Here is a 16,328-nt window from a genome sequence, read left to right on the forward strand (position 1 = left end):
GTGACCTCAGAGATTGGTTGTCGGCGCCATTTTATCACCACATAACCTAAGTTTTTTATTTTAATGGAAGCAAATCGTAACTCCTGGGATTTTAAATTATTCGTGTCACATAAATTAGTTAAATGTAATGAATAATACACCTGTTCTGGTATCTACACAAGAAAAAACACGGTCAACGGTCAGCTGTCAGCCTGATTGCCTTAGTCTGATTTTTTGCCAGCGGATGACGCATTGCAAAATGACAAACCCAATATCGTACCATCAGATAAATCCTATCACTGATCGATAGGAAATAATAGGGTGAGCGATGGATGAATTAGTTGGTACCCTGTAGTCTACTTTCCCCTAAAACAGACCGATCCGTTGTATTGCATGAACACAATAGGGAACCCGCATGCATCTGAAATCTCTATATTCCTCTATTGGACTCGAAAGTAGGATGAAAAATAATGAATTTCCTCAGACAGTTTCTTTTTTCGAGCAACATTAACGCTGCAATAATTTTTTCTTTTACACTAATTTTTCTCGGTAAATTTGAACCGGTAACTATTTTGCTGGATCCCTCTATCAGCGCTGCCAGGTGACAAGTTCGGGCACTATGCTCGGCTGTAAACACCGTCTGCTCCGAGCAAGCCGGAATCCTAACCTGCAATATTAATATTTTAAGCTCCGAAGCATAGTTGGCGTTGTCAAAGTTGTATTTGTCTCAGTAAATAGCTTCTAGTTTGGTTAAAATAAAAAGACAACAATGGATCCATCAGCTCCGCAACCAAATTCAGATTGGTACATGTATTGTTTTGTACCATCTTGTAAAAATACAACAAGTTCAACTCCAGAAAAGATATTTATCCGAGTGCCAAATAATGTATTAAAACGGAAGGCTTGGTGCGATGCAAACTACATTTACATGGTGTATAATAAAGTTAGGATTCCGGCTTGCTTGAAGCAGACAGTGTTTACAGCCGAGTATAGTTCCCGTACGTGACACCTGGCAGCGCTGATAGAGGGGTCCAGCAAAATGGCTGCCGATTCAAATTTTCCGAGAAAATTTGGAGGACGAAAAATAATTTTCTGGCGTCAATATGGCTCGTAAAAAAAAACTGTCTTGGGGAATTCATTACTTTTCATTCTACTTTCGAATAAAATTAAAATTAAAAAACATGCAAATTCCCTATTGGGGATCAAAGCTCTAGTTCCTTCCGGTATCCGAGGCTTGCATGTCCTTGATACGGAGTGTACGAAGGAGGGACATCTTAGGGTTATAAAAAGAAAGCTCATTTTTGGTGCAAATAAGGGTGGCGCTGTGAAACGTAAGTTTCCCGTACGTGTAACTATATAACTCTATACACTCCATACGTGTAACTAACACCGATATACATATTTAGCAAACTTTACATTTAGTTTAGTATATCAATCAGCGCCACGTCGGTTATTCTATGTACCCTTATTTGCCTACGGAATTTGACCACATTTTGAACACATCGTCCATTAGAGAGTGACCTCCTTCTATGTACTTCACAGTTCTTGATTCACGGTGACGCCGTGACGTATGGAAACTTTGACTTTTGCATAACACTTCTGCAATGATGACCATCCTGATGTATCGTTCCTTTTAGCCATTATGGGCTGAGACACCCCGACACAGCTTTGAAGTGTCGGAGTGTCTCACCCTGGCTGTTGTACACGTGTCAGCGACAAGTGTTTCTTCGCCTGAACTCGAAATACGACTTGAAGCTTATTCATTCTGGAAATGTCCCTTCGGAGTCCTGGTTGATGGTTGAGTGGCAAAGTTCGTTCGAAAAAAGATTATTCATCCTCGATGAAAGAGTTTCGTGGTTCATTTCAAGGTTCAAGCTTGGTCAGCGAGGATCGCTTTATTGGTCCGAAGGTCAGTCCAAGGTGAATAATTTAGTTCGAACGGCGAGGTTGAGATGCAAAGACGCAGTTATCTCGCACGAATTGAAAACGAGTGGAGCTGCGATAGGAGCGGGAGATTAAAAGAGAGGTAGAACGAACCGAGGCGAAGACGGTGTCGCGTTTCATCGTGTTATTGTTCGCTAATCGTTCCACGAGAATGCCGGGAGATACGAGCCTCGCGCGTAGCACGGTGATGTATTACATACACACCTTTCGACCATGCCCGATTCGTGATCAGTGTTGCCACTCTGGTAATTGAGAATGTAGCAACTCTAGGAGCAAAAATACAACATGTACCAAATAGCTAGTAGAATGTACCGAATGGAGTTCAACTATTGTGAGGTTATGTTTTTTGCTGCCAGGCAGTGCTTTCATTGTTTTCGTCGCACTTGTCAGTGAAAGGTCTCTTTCGGCAGGTTCATGCCTCGTCTAGGTTACATACCGTCTAGATGCTCAGGTTATGATGTTGAACCGCATGGAGGGTAATGTACGACCATTACAGTGTGTTCTATAGGAAATTGTAGGATATTACATTGGCATAAGCAGCATGTTACTACATCGATGTGGTGTTAGTTGGAAAGTCAATGTTGCCTAGAAAAACCGCGTGTCAAAAATTGTATCGAAAATCATCAAAGCGTACTAAAATATGGCTAAATGTACTAATAATCATAAAATTGTAGCTGTGTATGTATTAAAAACGGTTGAAATGTACTAGAAAAATACAATTGCACTGTAGATATGGCAACACTGGTTGTGATCGCAGCTTCGATAATTAGACACCGTCTGACAAAGAAAAATTCTCCTACATCGTTAGATGAAACTGTTTTCTTATACGCAGCAAAATCGCGGGTTTAATATACTTCTGTTACCTACTTCAGTATATATATATACTCTTCAAAACTGACTTCCTGCACCGCAGTGTAAAAGATAACGTGTATTAATTTGACAATTTTCAAATCAGTCGACGGTCACGTTTTCCCCGTTTATTTGTGAACTTTATTTTTCGACTCACCCCTCTCATCCGTCTCGTGTTCCCTCAATTTATTTTACAATTAGCTTCGGGGGGTTGTGGCGCAGGAAATCGAAGATTTTGACTTCAAGCCGCGAGTTTGTTGACACAACCCTTGCGAAATCGGGGCAAAACTGAGAAGGAGGAACCGCGTGTTGTTCCAGGCGTGCGTGCCGCCTTTTCGGGGCACGTTGATGCAAAATCAACCCCAAATAATCCGATGCACGAGGCGGTACAAACAAGGGGCTTGAGTCCGGTGGTCATAAACACGCCACAAGTTCCTTGCATATTGCATCCCTCTATTTTGTGACAAATGCTTGCCTTTTTTATCACCATGTAACTTATTAACGAAACAGAAGTTGTTCATCATTTTTATTGTTTCTTGCTCTAGTTTATTATTTCAAATAAAAAATTTCAAATTTCTAAGCATCAGCAATCACGCCCTAGGTTGTAGGCGAAACCTGCGTAAAAGTGAACGCGTCTTCTTATAACTTGGGTCCGGGTTAATCTGGGAGGAGACTGCAGTCTGACTCTCGAGTATTTTGACTTGCCGACGACGTTGACGGATCGTCTCGCGCCAGCTTTCAGAGCCTCGAGGGCGATCCTTTTGCATCCTTCTCCCCCTAACCCGGCATATTTTTTTCTCATCTTTTAATCTTCGTCTCTCTTCGCTCGATCCCTCTAATCGCAGTCTGCGAGCACACAAGCATCGCGCTGCAGTTATTTGGTTCACAAAATTACGTAAATTTGGGTCAACTGGCTGTTCATAGCGTGGAGGACTAAAAACGTATCAATTGTCGCATAGATCATAATAATATGTCAGATTACACTGGAATATGTATTAAAGTATTTATGTTATATATGTGTAATAACCCTACTCTCGGTCTTTTCATCGATCGTCATCTCTTGACGTAATAATATCCGATCGCCCTTAAACTGTGCTCTTGTTTACCATTATTTACATTCACGCGAGTTCAAGTGGGTATTCCGTATACACGACATACCTATATGCGCTAGTTTCCAAATGAATTTGTAACATACGTACGATACAGCGCACGTGACTTACATGTATGTGTATATTCTTGTTACAATCAACAAGATTTTGATTATGACGTACACTGAAACGGATTGGGACTCTAGAACGATTAGATTCATGGAAATATCTGCTATCTCGCTGATCCAGAAACGACACTGATACAACGAACGAATATACTTATTGATCTGATTCGATGTGTTCCGAAAACTTGGATTCAAATTGAGTGACTTTTTGAAACTCAGGAGGTACGCAATCGCGTAATTATCGTAGAGTTCCCTCGTCGCTTTACCGTACCCTTAAACTACTGAAAAGGATAAAATTTCACATTTATACTCACGACAATTCCAGTGGATCATGTGTAGATTTACGCACACACACACATGCGCAAAATGATAATCAGTTTAAAAGGATTAGACTGAGGGAGGAAAGAGCTGCTTATGTCGAGGATGGTTAGGAAATTCATTCATTCCGCGAACCAGTATCTCGGTACCATTCTATACATATCCGTCACGGACCGCGATATTGCCACACGATTTTTCTCTCGTTGTAACAAACATCGCGCGATACGCGAGTGCCACGCAATAATCATATTGCACGATATTATATTTATTTATTTATTTATTTATTTATTTATTTATTAATTAATTTAATTAATTGATTATTTATTTATTCACGTGTCTATTTATCTATTTGTTTATTTATTTTCTATTCATTCGGTTTGTTTATTTGACAAACGTACTTCTATGTTGTTATGAAAAGTTAGCAACTCGTCAAGTCATTTTGGAAACATGCCTAAATTTTGTTTCATCGTTTGCCAACCTTTTTGCACCACCTTCAATGTTCAACGAACACAAATTTGAATTCAATATTCCAGGACGTTGCATAAAATTTTCGAAAATAAGCGAAAGAAAAAATAATCAAAACGTTATAAAACGGTGAAAAAATATTTCAATTGATTTTGTTACACCGCGATTCAGAGGCTTAGTCCAAAATGGGTACACTGTTAGAAAACTTTAACTAAACATAATGTACCAGCAGGTTTAGTTTATATTAGTATTATTTGTTAAATTTCTGTTCGTAAATACGACACTAATTACTATAATTTATATACTTAAATTGTCGTATTAACATTTAATTTGTACTTTCTTTTTCACTTATCGTTAGTGATGCATTAAAAAATGCTTAAATCACAAATTTTAGTGGGATTGCTGGGACATTTTTGTTAACCGTCTATAAGTGATAAATTTGAAAAATCTGAGCTAAGCCGGGTTTCGTACTTTATATCTGTCCTCTATTAGAGAAACAATCGTTTGTGTCACGTAAAGTTCGACCGCGTCATCTATGTGAGCATTGTTGTAGCCGGTCACTGAAAAGTTAAAATCGCTTGGTGCAAAAAGGTGTAAAAAGGGTATAAGTTCAAGGCATTGTGAATATGATTCAATTATTCGGACAAACAGAATTTTTTGTATAAAATAGTGTACTATTTTTCAATACATTCCAATGTATAAAAGTCCTCCCATCCTTGCGAGGCATTTTGAAAGGTTTAATCATTTTTAACGTTAATATCTCAAATTGAGCAAACATGCACTTATACCGGGGTAGGGTTGAAATTACGAATTTGCAAAGTTCCGAAAAGGCCATATTCAGAATTTTTTGGTTGCGACACTTGAAGTAAAGAAATCAAACTTTGACGAAACATCAAAGTTTCGAGTGGTCCGAAACACGAGGCTCAAAGTTCCGAAAGCGCAAAATTGCGAATCGACAAAAGACCGAAAGGCCGTAACTCCGACGAGTCAAAGTTCCAAAAGTGCGAGAATGAGAAGATTAAAACATCTGAAACATCGAAATTCCGAATGATCCAAGATTTTCAGTTCCGTGAATTTCTGGCTCCTTGAAATTTCACCACTTCGATCTTTCTTTGTTTTGGATTTTCGATATTTTTCGTTCGGAATCCTGGTCATTCTGATTTTCGGTTTTACATTTTTCACACCCAGTCGCCGAGCAAACTACGCTGTGTGAGTGTATTTTAATTTTCACAATTTTTCTCTATCGGACCTTTACTTTTCGAAATCTTGCATTTCGGAACTTTGAGCCGTCGAGCTTCCGACCATTCGAAACTTTATCGTTTCTTCAAAGTTTCATATCTTTACGTTCAAGTTTCGCCGCCAAATAATTCGGAGTTTTTCAAATTCGTAACTCCAGCTCCACCCCCTTACACCCTTTTGTCTCTAACCGTTTTTTTTCTTGTTCCTATACCAATTAAATTTGATCGCGAATAATAATGTAGTAAAAAAATTGCAAAGTGAAAAAATGTAAATACTGCAACACGGTGATCGCATAGTTGACTATACGTGCCCCGCAAATAAGTTTGTTCCCTTCATTCAAATCGGCATCTCTTCAACACACACGCTAGTTACCATCCGCGAATCACCGAGTGAAAACGACGCACACACCCAGTGTATAATTATACCTTATCCGCGTATGATACACTTATAGTAAACATGATAACGATAATATGTACATATATTACAAGAAGCGACAAAAACTGAATCGTGATTTATCGCCGTGGTTTTTTACCGCGACGTTACGCCGTCCGTCGGCCGACGGATAGCGGGTTTTAAATTCGCGCGGCTAGCGTTAAGGCGATTCTGTGACGCGTTGGCCCCCCTGCGCTGACGTCACGCCGAGGTCGAGATACCGCGCTGTGATTGGCCAGTGCCGGAGATACGGGCCGATACCCTATCGCCTGCACCCGATGACCCGGGTTACACGCCGGGCGCCTCGCCGGCAAATAGATCATCACCCTGCTTATTCCTACAGCCGCGGAGACGTTCGCTATTAACGCGCATCGCTCGTCTTTATTTACGCCGCGGTTTTATCGGTAGCTCTCATTGGCATTTGTGTTTTACACAGGATACACGTGTATACGGGGCATTCCGCGTCGAATTAACGGCATGTTCGTGTATGTACGTGAACTTCTTCGATTTTAATGATTTTTTAGCATCGTGTTTATGTCGACACTAAAAGGTGACGAATTTTTTTCAAGTATTTTTTGGCCACCGGTGAAATTTGAAAAAAATCAGAAAACCAATCGCGAAGACACTAGTTTTTTTAATCCGAAAAAGTTTTAATTTTTCCACGTTGGTATTGACGTTTTTTGATTCGGGGTGATTTGTCGTTTATTGTAATCAACTTGCAGGTATTTATTATAAGAAACAAAACACCGTGAATCAAAAAAGGCAAGTAGAAACGAGAAACATTCAATTTTACCCGTAGTAGCTGTAACACAAAAGCTAGACCAGATCGAATGAAAGTAAATATGGTTTTACAACGAGGGTAGATTATAAGTATTTCAAAGTTAATGAACACTTTCCTCGTTACAACCTCATTTTTGTTCATAAAAACTGTATTTTTGGAAAAAACTACAAAATATCATATCACAATAAACCTATTCGTACAAAAAAATATTCTGATATCAATTCCATTATACTGAACCTTGTTCCTAACATAATCAGTTAAAAGTTTTCACGTCACACACAAAAAGTGAATTTTAGTTGACCAGTGTCACCTATTATACTTATTTTTGCAAACAGAGAGCGAAAATCGGGATAACCAATTATTTTCTGAAAAATATTTTGAATTTGAAATAAATGCTGGGCCGATTTGCGAATCGAAAGATTGTACCGATCCTCTATAGTTTTACAATCTTGACGCCGGGTTCGCAAGTCGAAAAAAACTTTTCGCCAGCGATGCTGTTCTGTAGCCCGAAGTTAGCCACGAGCAAAGGAACTAACTGGCATTTTGCGACGGTGTCGCATTACGCGGCAAATGCAGCGGGGTCCCTTCGTCAAGAGGCTGCCTGAGGCATTTACAGGTACAGAACCAAAAACCGCGTCCCGAACAAAAATCGCCAATACGCAACGGTATTCCTGGTCCCTTGTTCGCCTCGATTACGCCTCCGGATATTCTCTGGGATTTGCACTACGGTGGTTCGTTTTTAAACTTTTTGTTTTTACGGTATCACTCGAAAAATTTGTGAAAAATACCGAAAAAATTAATTTTTACCGCTAAACCCGGAGGAGGTAGGAAAATATTTAGAAGTTGCCGCCAATTAGCGTAATATTTTTTATTTATTTTTACGTGTACACCTTACATGACTGGTAGCGACCTCTAAATATTTTCGTCCTACCTCCAGGTTTTACGATAATTTATTTTTTTTTTTTACGCTATATGTCACAAATATTTCGGGTGGCACCTTGAAAAAATCAAAAAAAAGTTAAACAGTGAACCACCCTAATGTGCAGAATTTCTCGCCACGTCTTGCAGGTTTTCATCAAATACACAGAGCCCGACGCAGTAGTTCCAACATTTTCTTCCGCAGCAAGTGATGCCGAAGGGATGGAAATACACTGATCGGTGCAGTCAGCTGTGCATTCCAATCGAGATCGCCATGAGAGAGGCTCGTTTCAAGCACGTTCCACCATCCCGCGCATCGCGATATCATGAACCCATACATCCATACCTGTACAATATGCGGTAAACTGTTGCGAGAGAAGAAAAACAGCGCGTTTTACTCGAAACTGCGATAAAAAGAGGGACTCGTCATGTTTTTTTTTTTTTTTCTCACAAAATATCCACGTCAATTATACTCTTTTACTCTCAAACGTTGCAGATTTTAGTCCGCGGACAGTCCAGCTTCCACCGTTTCCGTAAAGTAAAAAAAAAAAAAAAAACCCCCGACATGTCCATCCTCTCCTGGGTAGTACGGTTTTGAGGACAAAATCCGCTCTTTTGTTCTCTCGGTACGTTCGCAAAGAAACAAAACACCTTTAAACACACACCCTGCACCGTCGGAGGCTAATTGCGCACGTCGTAAGACCGCACGCGCGGCTTTTGCTGCCCCCTGAAAAGCTATCGGCTTGCTGAAATACGTGCCATCCGATCTCCGGTGCTTAATTGATTAGAGCCAGCTATGTTACAGCTGCAGGGCGCAGAACCATCTTCTTGCCCTATCGCGTTACGGCCGTTGGTACTTCACTCTCTCTTTCTCTCTCTCGTATTATATTTTTATCCTTCCTCTCTTCCTCCTCCTCCTCCTCCTCCTCCTCGTCGCGATTGGGACGTCGAGTAAGCAGCCATGGAGCGAGAAACGCGATAAAAGGTATAATCTGAAATGAGTGTATGTATACATATATATAAATATGTGATATATGATATACACATATATGATATAATTATAGGTATGGTGGGTGTGTTTGACTTCACGCCTCGCGAATACTTACACCTACCTACCTACTTGTTACGATAGCCTGTACAGTGTACTTATTGCCTCTCGCATAGCGAGAACGAAACGGTTTGCAAACTCACACCTGACCGCAATCGGAGACGCAAGCCATGCGACACCAACGTGTCCAATCCATCTGGGGAGTATTATTGTATTGTATTGTTTTGAATATTCCGTATACAGAAGTTGCTTTGTACTTGTAGCATATTTTAATCTCGTTATATTCACCGTTTAACCCAAGGTCGAGTCTACTGAAAATATTCGTGTGTCGAATCGTGAGATCCGTTTTCAAAGAATTAAACATGTTATTTGTCGAGTAATTTATCACTTAAATTCGACGAAATATATGTACAAGAAATTTACCTAATAAATTACGAAGGCGCGAATCGTCAGCAACACTAGTTCATAAATCATACTGTCAACTATGTTTATACAGTGAAATATACATTGTTACAAGAAATGCGGTGTTGAATGTATAACCGAAAATACTCTATAGAAGTCCACAAGATTTTGGTGCTGATTTTAAGACCACTTGGTGTCAAGAATCCAACGATTTACACCGACGATGTTTAATTTTACACTAATCGGTGTGGACTTTTATTGACACCGTGATTTTTCCAACGGTGTATCATTTTTGATCCAGCATATCCGATGATTCGTATTTTTATAATTCACCGTGTGATTTCTTGTATATTTTATTGAATCTGCAAGATCCAAATCGTGTAATAAATTATTTTTATTTTATCATTTTTACACCCTGAATTCTTTCAAAATACTTTACGATTCGACGCATGAACATTATTATTATTATTATTATTATTATTACATTAACCGATGTTGCAAATCGAACACACAATTAGATATGTCCGGAGTTGCAAAGCATTGTACGGGCTTGAATTGTGAACTGATTGTAAGAGAAATTAAAAAAGGAAAAAATTAATTAGGAAAAACTATTAACGATTTTAATCTGCTATTGTAACAATTTAAGGAGTAATCCTACTCTAAGATTTTGGAAAATTCAATGTTTTTGTGGGCTTAAACAATATTTTGGGGTCATAAAAACGATATCCAGTTGGTCCTATAGTGAGAAAAAAATGTTTAAAAGGTTCAATTCTCGATTTTGGAGGACGGATTACTTGAACACCGTTGCATGGATCGATTTGAAATTTTGACAGTAGCTTCGCAATCACATTCTCCGTGGAAGTGCGTAGCCGTCTTTTCATTTAATGAAAACTTTTTGTTTTATCAACAATTTACTGCATATTTTTTTTACCAAAAGTCGATTCATTTTTTCAAAAGTGCACCATTTCTACAAATTTTGAAAAAAAAAAAAAAAAAAAACTACGCAGTTCCATAGGCAGTAGTATATAGATTATAAAATTTTTAGTTTTTTCGTTCCAGGTCTTATACCTTATAAGAAACCCGTGTTTCCGCGAAGGAGTTTAAAAAAAAAAAGCACTTTCAAAAATTGGCCCTGTCGCCACCATTTTGCAACAAAATTGTTCCATACTCCCAAAATAAATCGTCAGAGTTGTGCCATTTTTTCGGCGGTTATAGTGGTGTTACCCCTTGATTCAAATAATTACATTTACGTAGATTACGATGACAGGATTTCAACATTAACGCTCAACGTCTTCCCATAATACATTCCTACATCAGGGCCGAAGATTTCAATATGCAATACGACTAATACAACGAGTCCGTTATTTCACACATGCAGGAAATATCGGCATCGCAACGATTTCAACGATTTTTAGACTGACTCCATCAGCTGCAGTCTGCATAATTGCTACGTCGTTTCGTTTCGAATTTCTAACGATGCGCGGACGATGATGTAAACTCCAAGCTGTCGGTGTCTTTCGTGGTATACCCATTACGACAATACGAGCTGACTCTTTTCGCCTCGGCACCTGGAATTTACGTGACGTGACGTGAAATGACGTCACGTTGGACGCAGAGCTCAGGTTTCGCTGATCGGTGCTTTGTTTCACCAAAGAAATATAATTACGGTGCCACGCTACCTCACGGTCAAGTTTTCTTATTAAAGTTCAGCTCGATTCGATTCGGGCGACTTCTTGGCCTGAACTTTGCGAGACCGATAACCGCTGGTTTTTTTTTCACATTTTTTTACCGTTTGTTTATTGTTAAAGAAAAAGTACGGAGAAAATCGACCGATATATCGCAAACGGCTTTGAATTTTTCAACACTGATCACTTGTTTGTTGTCGTTATTCCATTTATTTTCCTTCGCCGTTAAAACAAATTTTATAAACAATATGATATGCCGATTATATAATAGGCACATATCGTGAGTCTTATCCGCGGTTTTACTTCGCGAGTTTATAATGTAATTATTTTACGATACAATTATAACTTGTATGTATTGTAAATACAAGGAGCATATTTAACAAACTTTGCGATATTGTATTGTTCAACAAGTTAGCGGCGGTGTTGAACATGGTTAAATTGTATACACGCATACGGTATACGAAAAAATTATCAAGATTATTGTAATACAACGCATTCAATTTGTTTTCCGAACTCACCGGTGACGATGTACGATTTTACAGCTCTTACTATTTTTTCATTCAACCAGATTCGACAGATCTTGGAGAGCAAATCAGAACCAATTTTGAAGAATAATTCATGAAAATATTTGTCCGATTACTCTAATGAAATGACTTTAAAACAAAAAAAAAAAAATCTTGCGGCTATTTTGTAGAAAATTTAATGCTCTACAAAAAAGATCTCTTGTCAAATTTTCGTAAATCTAATATTTATCACGTTGTCAGCGATAGAACCGTCTTCATTTTTTCGCTAATAAAGTGGTAAATATCAGATTTACAAAAATTTTACACGAGATTTTTTTTTTTATAACACACACTTTTAAAGCGATCAACAGTTTTCGTAAAAAGAATTTCAAATAATTGGTAACAGTTGACGAGTCTTCGTTTTCCGGAGTTGGGGATCAGATCTTGTTGTCCCGTGGAGTACAGCATGCCTGAAGACGTGTTACAGCGATAATGGAATCGATGTTACGTCGGCTCGAGTCGATGAACGAGAAGTAGCAAGTCGTAATTGCTTTTTCTGTTGTATCTTTTTTGTCCTGAAGCGAACAGGTCGTGTTTACTGGAAGGAAGGTAGAGCTTAGACCGTTTGTTTATACGCTGGTAAAAGCGTAAAACGTACCGAACATCACTGGGATGACGATGAGTTTAGAAAAAGAGAAGAGAGAAGAGTGTTGTGGGTGTGCCTGTGTGTAGTATAGTGAAGAGAAAATAAGGCGGTGAACATGTTTCTCACCGAGTACAAATCTATTTTACCAGCTCTGCGAAAGTATTTTTCGAAATCATCCGCGCAATTCGTTGATTGCACAGGTACGAAGAAAAATATCTAATTTCAGCGGCATGGGGTGTTTTTGGTAAATAACATGTTTTCGATCGTACTGAATCCAAAAATGATTTCCGTTTCCCTCCATCGCGTAGATTATTCTTGCGGAATACAAGGCGTTTGCATAAAAAAGCATAACAATAATGAAAAAACTACCATTTCATCACAACGAACTAAACCATATTACTTATAAAATTAAACAAACAATTTCTTTATCAAACTACAAACACGAGTTCGAGTAAAAACCTGACGTGACGAAATTTTTCGAGTATTCTTCCCTGTTTCAGTTAGTAAAAATCCATTAGAAACGGTATAAAAAAGCTGCGCAATTTTTTTGTTGCATACCTGTGTTAACGTCTCGCACTCCACGTGCGGTTCTTCTTTATAATTTAGTGCAGGATGTCGTCATGTGGTCCGGCAATAAGTAAATCGGGCAGAATGCGCGATATCGACTTCCAGAAGGTATACATATATTGTTATAAATGTTTATACAACAATATGCGCCGTATAAATTACACATATTATACAACGTACATCGACAACTCATCTGCACACACGCCAGCTATAATTACAATAATTGTTATATGTATTGCTGAGTTCGCACCATAAGTGGATCACTGAAGAAATATACGTAATCGTTTTATGCAATGCAGCGCTACTGACGACGAGCAATCCGGCAGTCTCGTTTCACTGTAAGTCGGACACGAATTTACCATATTTCGTAAATTAGCGAACACTCGGTGAATCGTACGAAGAAATAACGATCCAATAAAATAACCACTGCACAGAGATATTTAATCTTTCCACAATCCTGCGACTCGATCGAGTTTCGACTCTGCGGAATTGCTTTTTTGTTTTATCTCGGGCAATCGAGGGAACTTTAAAAGATACCCGTTTAATTTTATGGAAGATATGCATATTTACAGATTTTTTTACTATTTTTATGAAAAATTAAAATACAATTGGTTTAAAACTAGATAAATCAAAAATACTTGTCATATCTTTTTTTAATTTCTTCAAAACTCCTGTTCAATTTTTTTCTCTTGCACTTACGTATCTCTGAATATGCCTTAAATATCAATACTACCATTGATACCTAAATACGTACAATCAACACAGAAATTGAAAGTTAACTCTGGTGGTGACAAGAAAAAATAAATAAAAATTTACGTGATGTAATTTTTCAAATATCTTTTTCATACATTCGTACCTAATACCTCCATTCGTTTCAGATGTTCGTCTCGCTTTCTCTCATTCGCTAATTTTTTCCCTCTACTCCGCGCGTCCCGAGCTCAAGGCCCGATCATCAAGAGTCGAAATCAGCGTGTTGCCTAGCGTCTGTTTTTGTTATCGAGCTCAAGTATCCGCGGCGAGTTCCTTATCGTTGAAGTATCAAACGTCTAATTTACAAACCTAATACGCCAAACACCGTCGGTGGGCCCGAACGCCAACGACTTCTGAGACGCGGTGTGTAAAATCCTGTGTATCCGTTAGCCACCCCAATTGTTTATGCCGTACGGAGGATTCTCAGAAACGGTGTCCAAAAACGTATATCCGTATCCCTGCCGCGCTCGATCGATCATTCAAAACGAGCTACAAGCCGCTTAAGGGGTTATGCCTGGTCAGGAGGCCGAGAAAAAGATTGATTTTTCAAAGATTTTTCATCAAGAGACGGTTAAATTTATTGACGTAAAAATTTATACACATCTTGGGGTAGCGTTCAACTTCGTTCTGATATTTTTTATTTGCCAAAATAATGATTTTTAAAGCTGTTATAGCCGATCTCCGGGAACACATCTAAAAAAACGGCGTCTTGCGGTGAGCGAGATGCTTTTGGACTGGATCATCCGAAATGAAAAAACAAAAAAGATTGAATTGACATAAGGTATTATCTGATCTTTGATCGAAGGAATAAGCAAAATATTAATTTTCAACAAAACGGCGGCGTCTCAAAAAAGAATTCGATTTTTCATAAAAAAATTTCGCCTTAATTTGTTTATAAAATGGAAAATGTTTACCGGTGAGAAGAATCCTTCGGTCGAGGACTGAAAAACGTATTCAAAAAGCTTGTGTAAAAATTTGAGACTGATCGATTCAGCCGTTTCCGAGAAATCTTGCTCACCGACTTCGAAAACGGTTTTGAGAAAAACGCGTTCAAAGCTTCAAAAGCACTTTCGAAAGCTCCGTGACGTCTTTGCAAATGCGCGCGTAACTTCCGATAATATTTGTCGGATCGACATGAAATTTTCTGTGCATATACTTGAATATACGTTCATTACGAAAATGGACTTGGAAAACGAATCGATTTTTGAAAAATCAATACAAGGTATAACCCCTTAAATGATCAACTCCACTCGCGATATTGTACGCAAAGTACACTCAACTTCCTGTTTTCAGGTCACTCGTTACATTCGCACGTTTCCGAGAACGAAAAACACACCGGTACATGACGGAAATCGAAACATAATATCTTCCCGCCCAAAGGCATCTCCGGAAATATGAGGAACCAGTTCTTTAAATAGGATTTGGGCGATTCCATCCACGCGCATTCGCTTTCCATCCTCAGCTTGATCTTCCGTGTCTCATATGATAAATGCCACCGAGGATCGTAGTCATGTTCCAATACGTGTAGGTACATGTGTGTACAACGGCACGAATCGTACAGTAGGTTGTGAATGCGGTAAACAAGTGCGCGGTTGGTGCCATTGTCATGTTCTCGGGACCGTTGAATGGAAGCGTTTAGAGGAAAAGTTACAGTCGGCTAAAGAGAAAAAAAAAAAAACGCAAATAGCGAGAAGTCGAGCGACCTACCTTGAATTTCAGCGTGATAGGGGGGTGGATGAGCTTTGAGCTTTATGGCGGCAGTCTTCGAAAAGGCGAGGCGACGCGAAGACGCCTTTTTCCGAAGAGGCGCAGCTGCATTTGTGTCTGCAGATGTTATATTACTATACGAAAATAAGATAAAAGAAAGCAATTTATTACATATACTTAAATAGTTCCGGGAAACGCGAGAATTCTGTCATACAGGCTATATTGTACTGTTTCTTATTTTATACTTTCTTTTTCGCGTTAAATGCGAACAAAGCTGCGACACCGTTTAAAGCAAGGTACATACGTGTAATAAAAAGCCTGACAATTTGCCAAAGTTTCTTTGGAAATCCGAAAATATTCTCATTGAAAATTGAAAAGTGTTATTATTATCTGGGATACCGTGAAAAACATTCGCAAATTATTAAGCTACGTTATTGAATGGGAATGGTGAACGGAAATGGTATAAATATAGAATTTTCAAAGAACGGAAAACTCGATTTAAAGTCGCAGTATGGAGAAGTAAAATGTTAGAATTCAAAGGCCAGAACATAAAATGCCAAACTGTAGAATCGTCCGAATTTCTCTCTATAATATAAAATCGTATACAGATTCTCGATTTCGCTGTTCCATGTTTTGATCTTTCTATATTTTGTTTTTCTGTACTTCAACTTTTTATATTTTCATTTTTCCATGCTTGAACTTTCCAAATTTTTAGTCCAATCTTTGATTAATCACCGTACAATAAAATGTTTCCCAAAGAACACCAAATAAATAAAATTTCTTCACTCTCAACATTCTGACGACGACCCAGCGCTTATTACAACCTTGTTTGTTCCTACGATACATATTTTCAAATTTTTCAGCCGATGCCTGTTTTTCACG

The 16,328-nt window shown here is 38.6% G+C and overlaps 1 protein-coding gene across 8 annotated transcripts in view; it reads left to right on the forward strand.

Moving 5' to 3' along the window:
- LOC124217816 (forkhead box protein D1) overlaps window positions 1–16,328 on the forward strand; it is a 32,171-nt gene that overhangs the window by 11,864 nt on the left and 3,979 nt on the right. The window contains exons 1-2 of one of the 8 annotated variants that reach the window (XM_069135677.1): window positions 6,655–6,989; window positions 7,640–7,836. The exons of 4 other annotated variants lie outside the window; for them this stretch is intronic. In XM_069135677.1, coding sequence (XP_068991778.1) covers window positions 7,791–7,836 — 46 coding nt within the window. In that variant the 5' untranslated portion in view covers window positions 6,655–6,989; window positions 7,640–7,790. Of the gene's footprint in view, window positions 1–6,654; window positions 6,990–7,625; window positions 7,952–8,288; window positions 8,499–8,635; window positions 9,124–16,328 lie in introns of those variants that run through there. 3 more of the 8 variants (XM_069135678.1, XM_069135676.1, XM_069135679.1) reach the window with 3 other exon arrangements.

This window comes from Neodiprion pinetum, chromosome 4 (assembly GCF_021155775.2).
Source record: "Neodiprion pinetum isolate iyNeoPine1 chromosome 4, iyNeoPine1.2, whole genome shotgun sequence".
Lineage (NCBI taxonomy): Eukaryota > Metazoa > Arthropoda > Insecta > Hymenoptera > Diprionidae > Neodiprion > Neodiprion pinetum.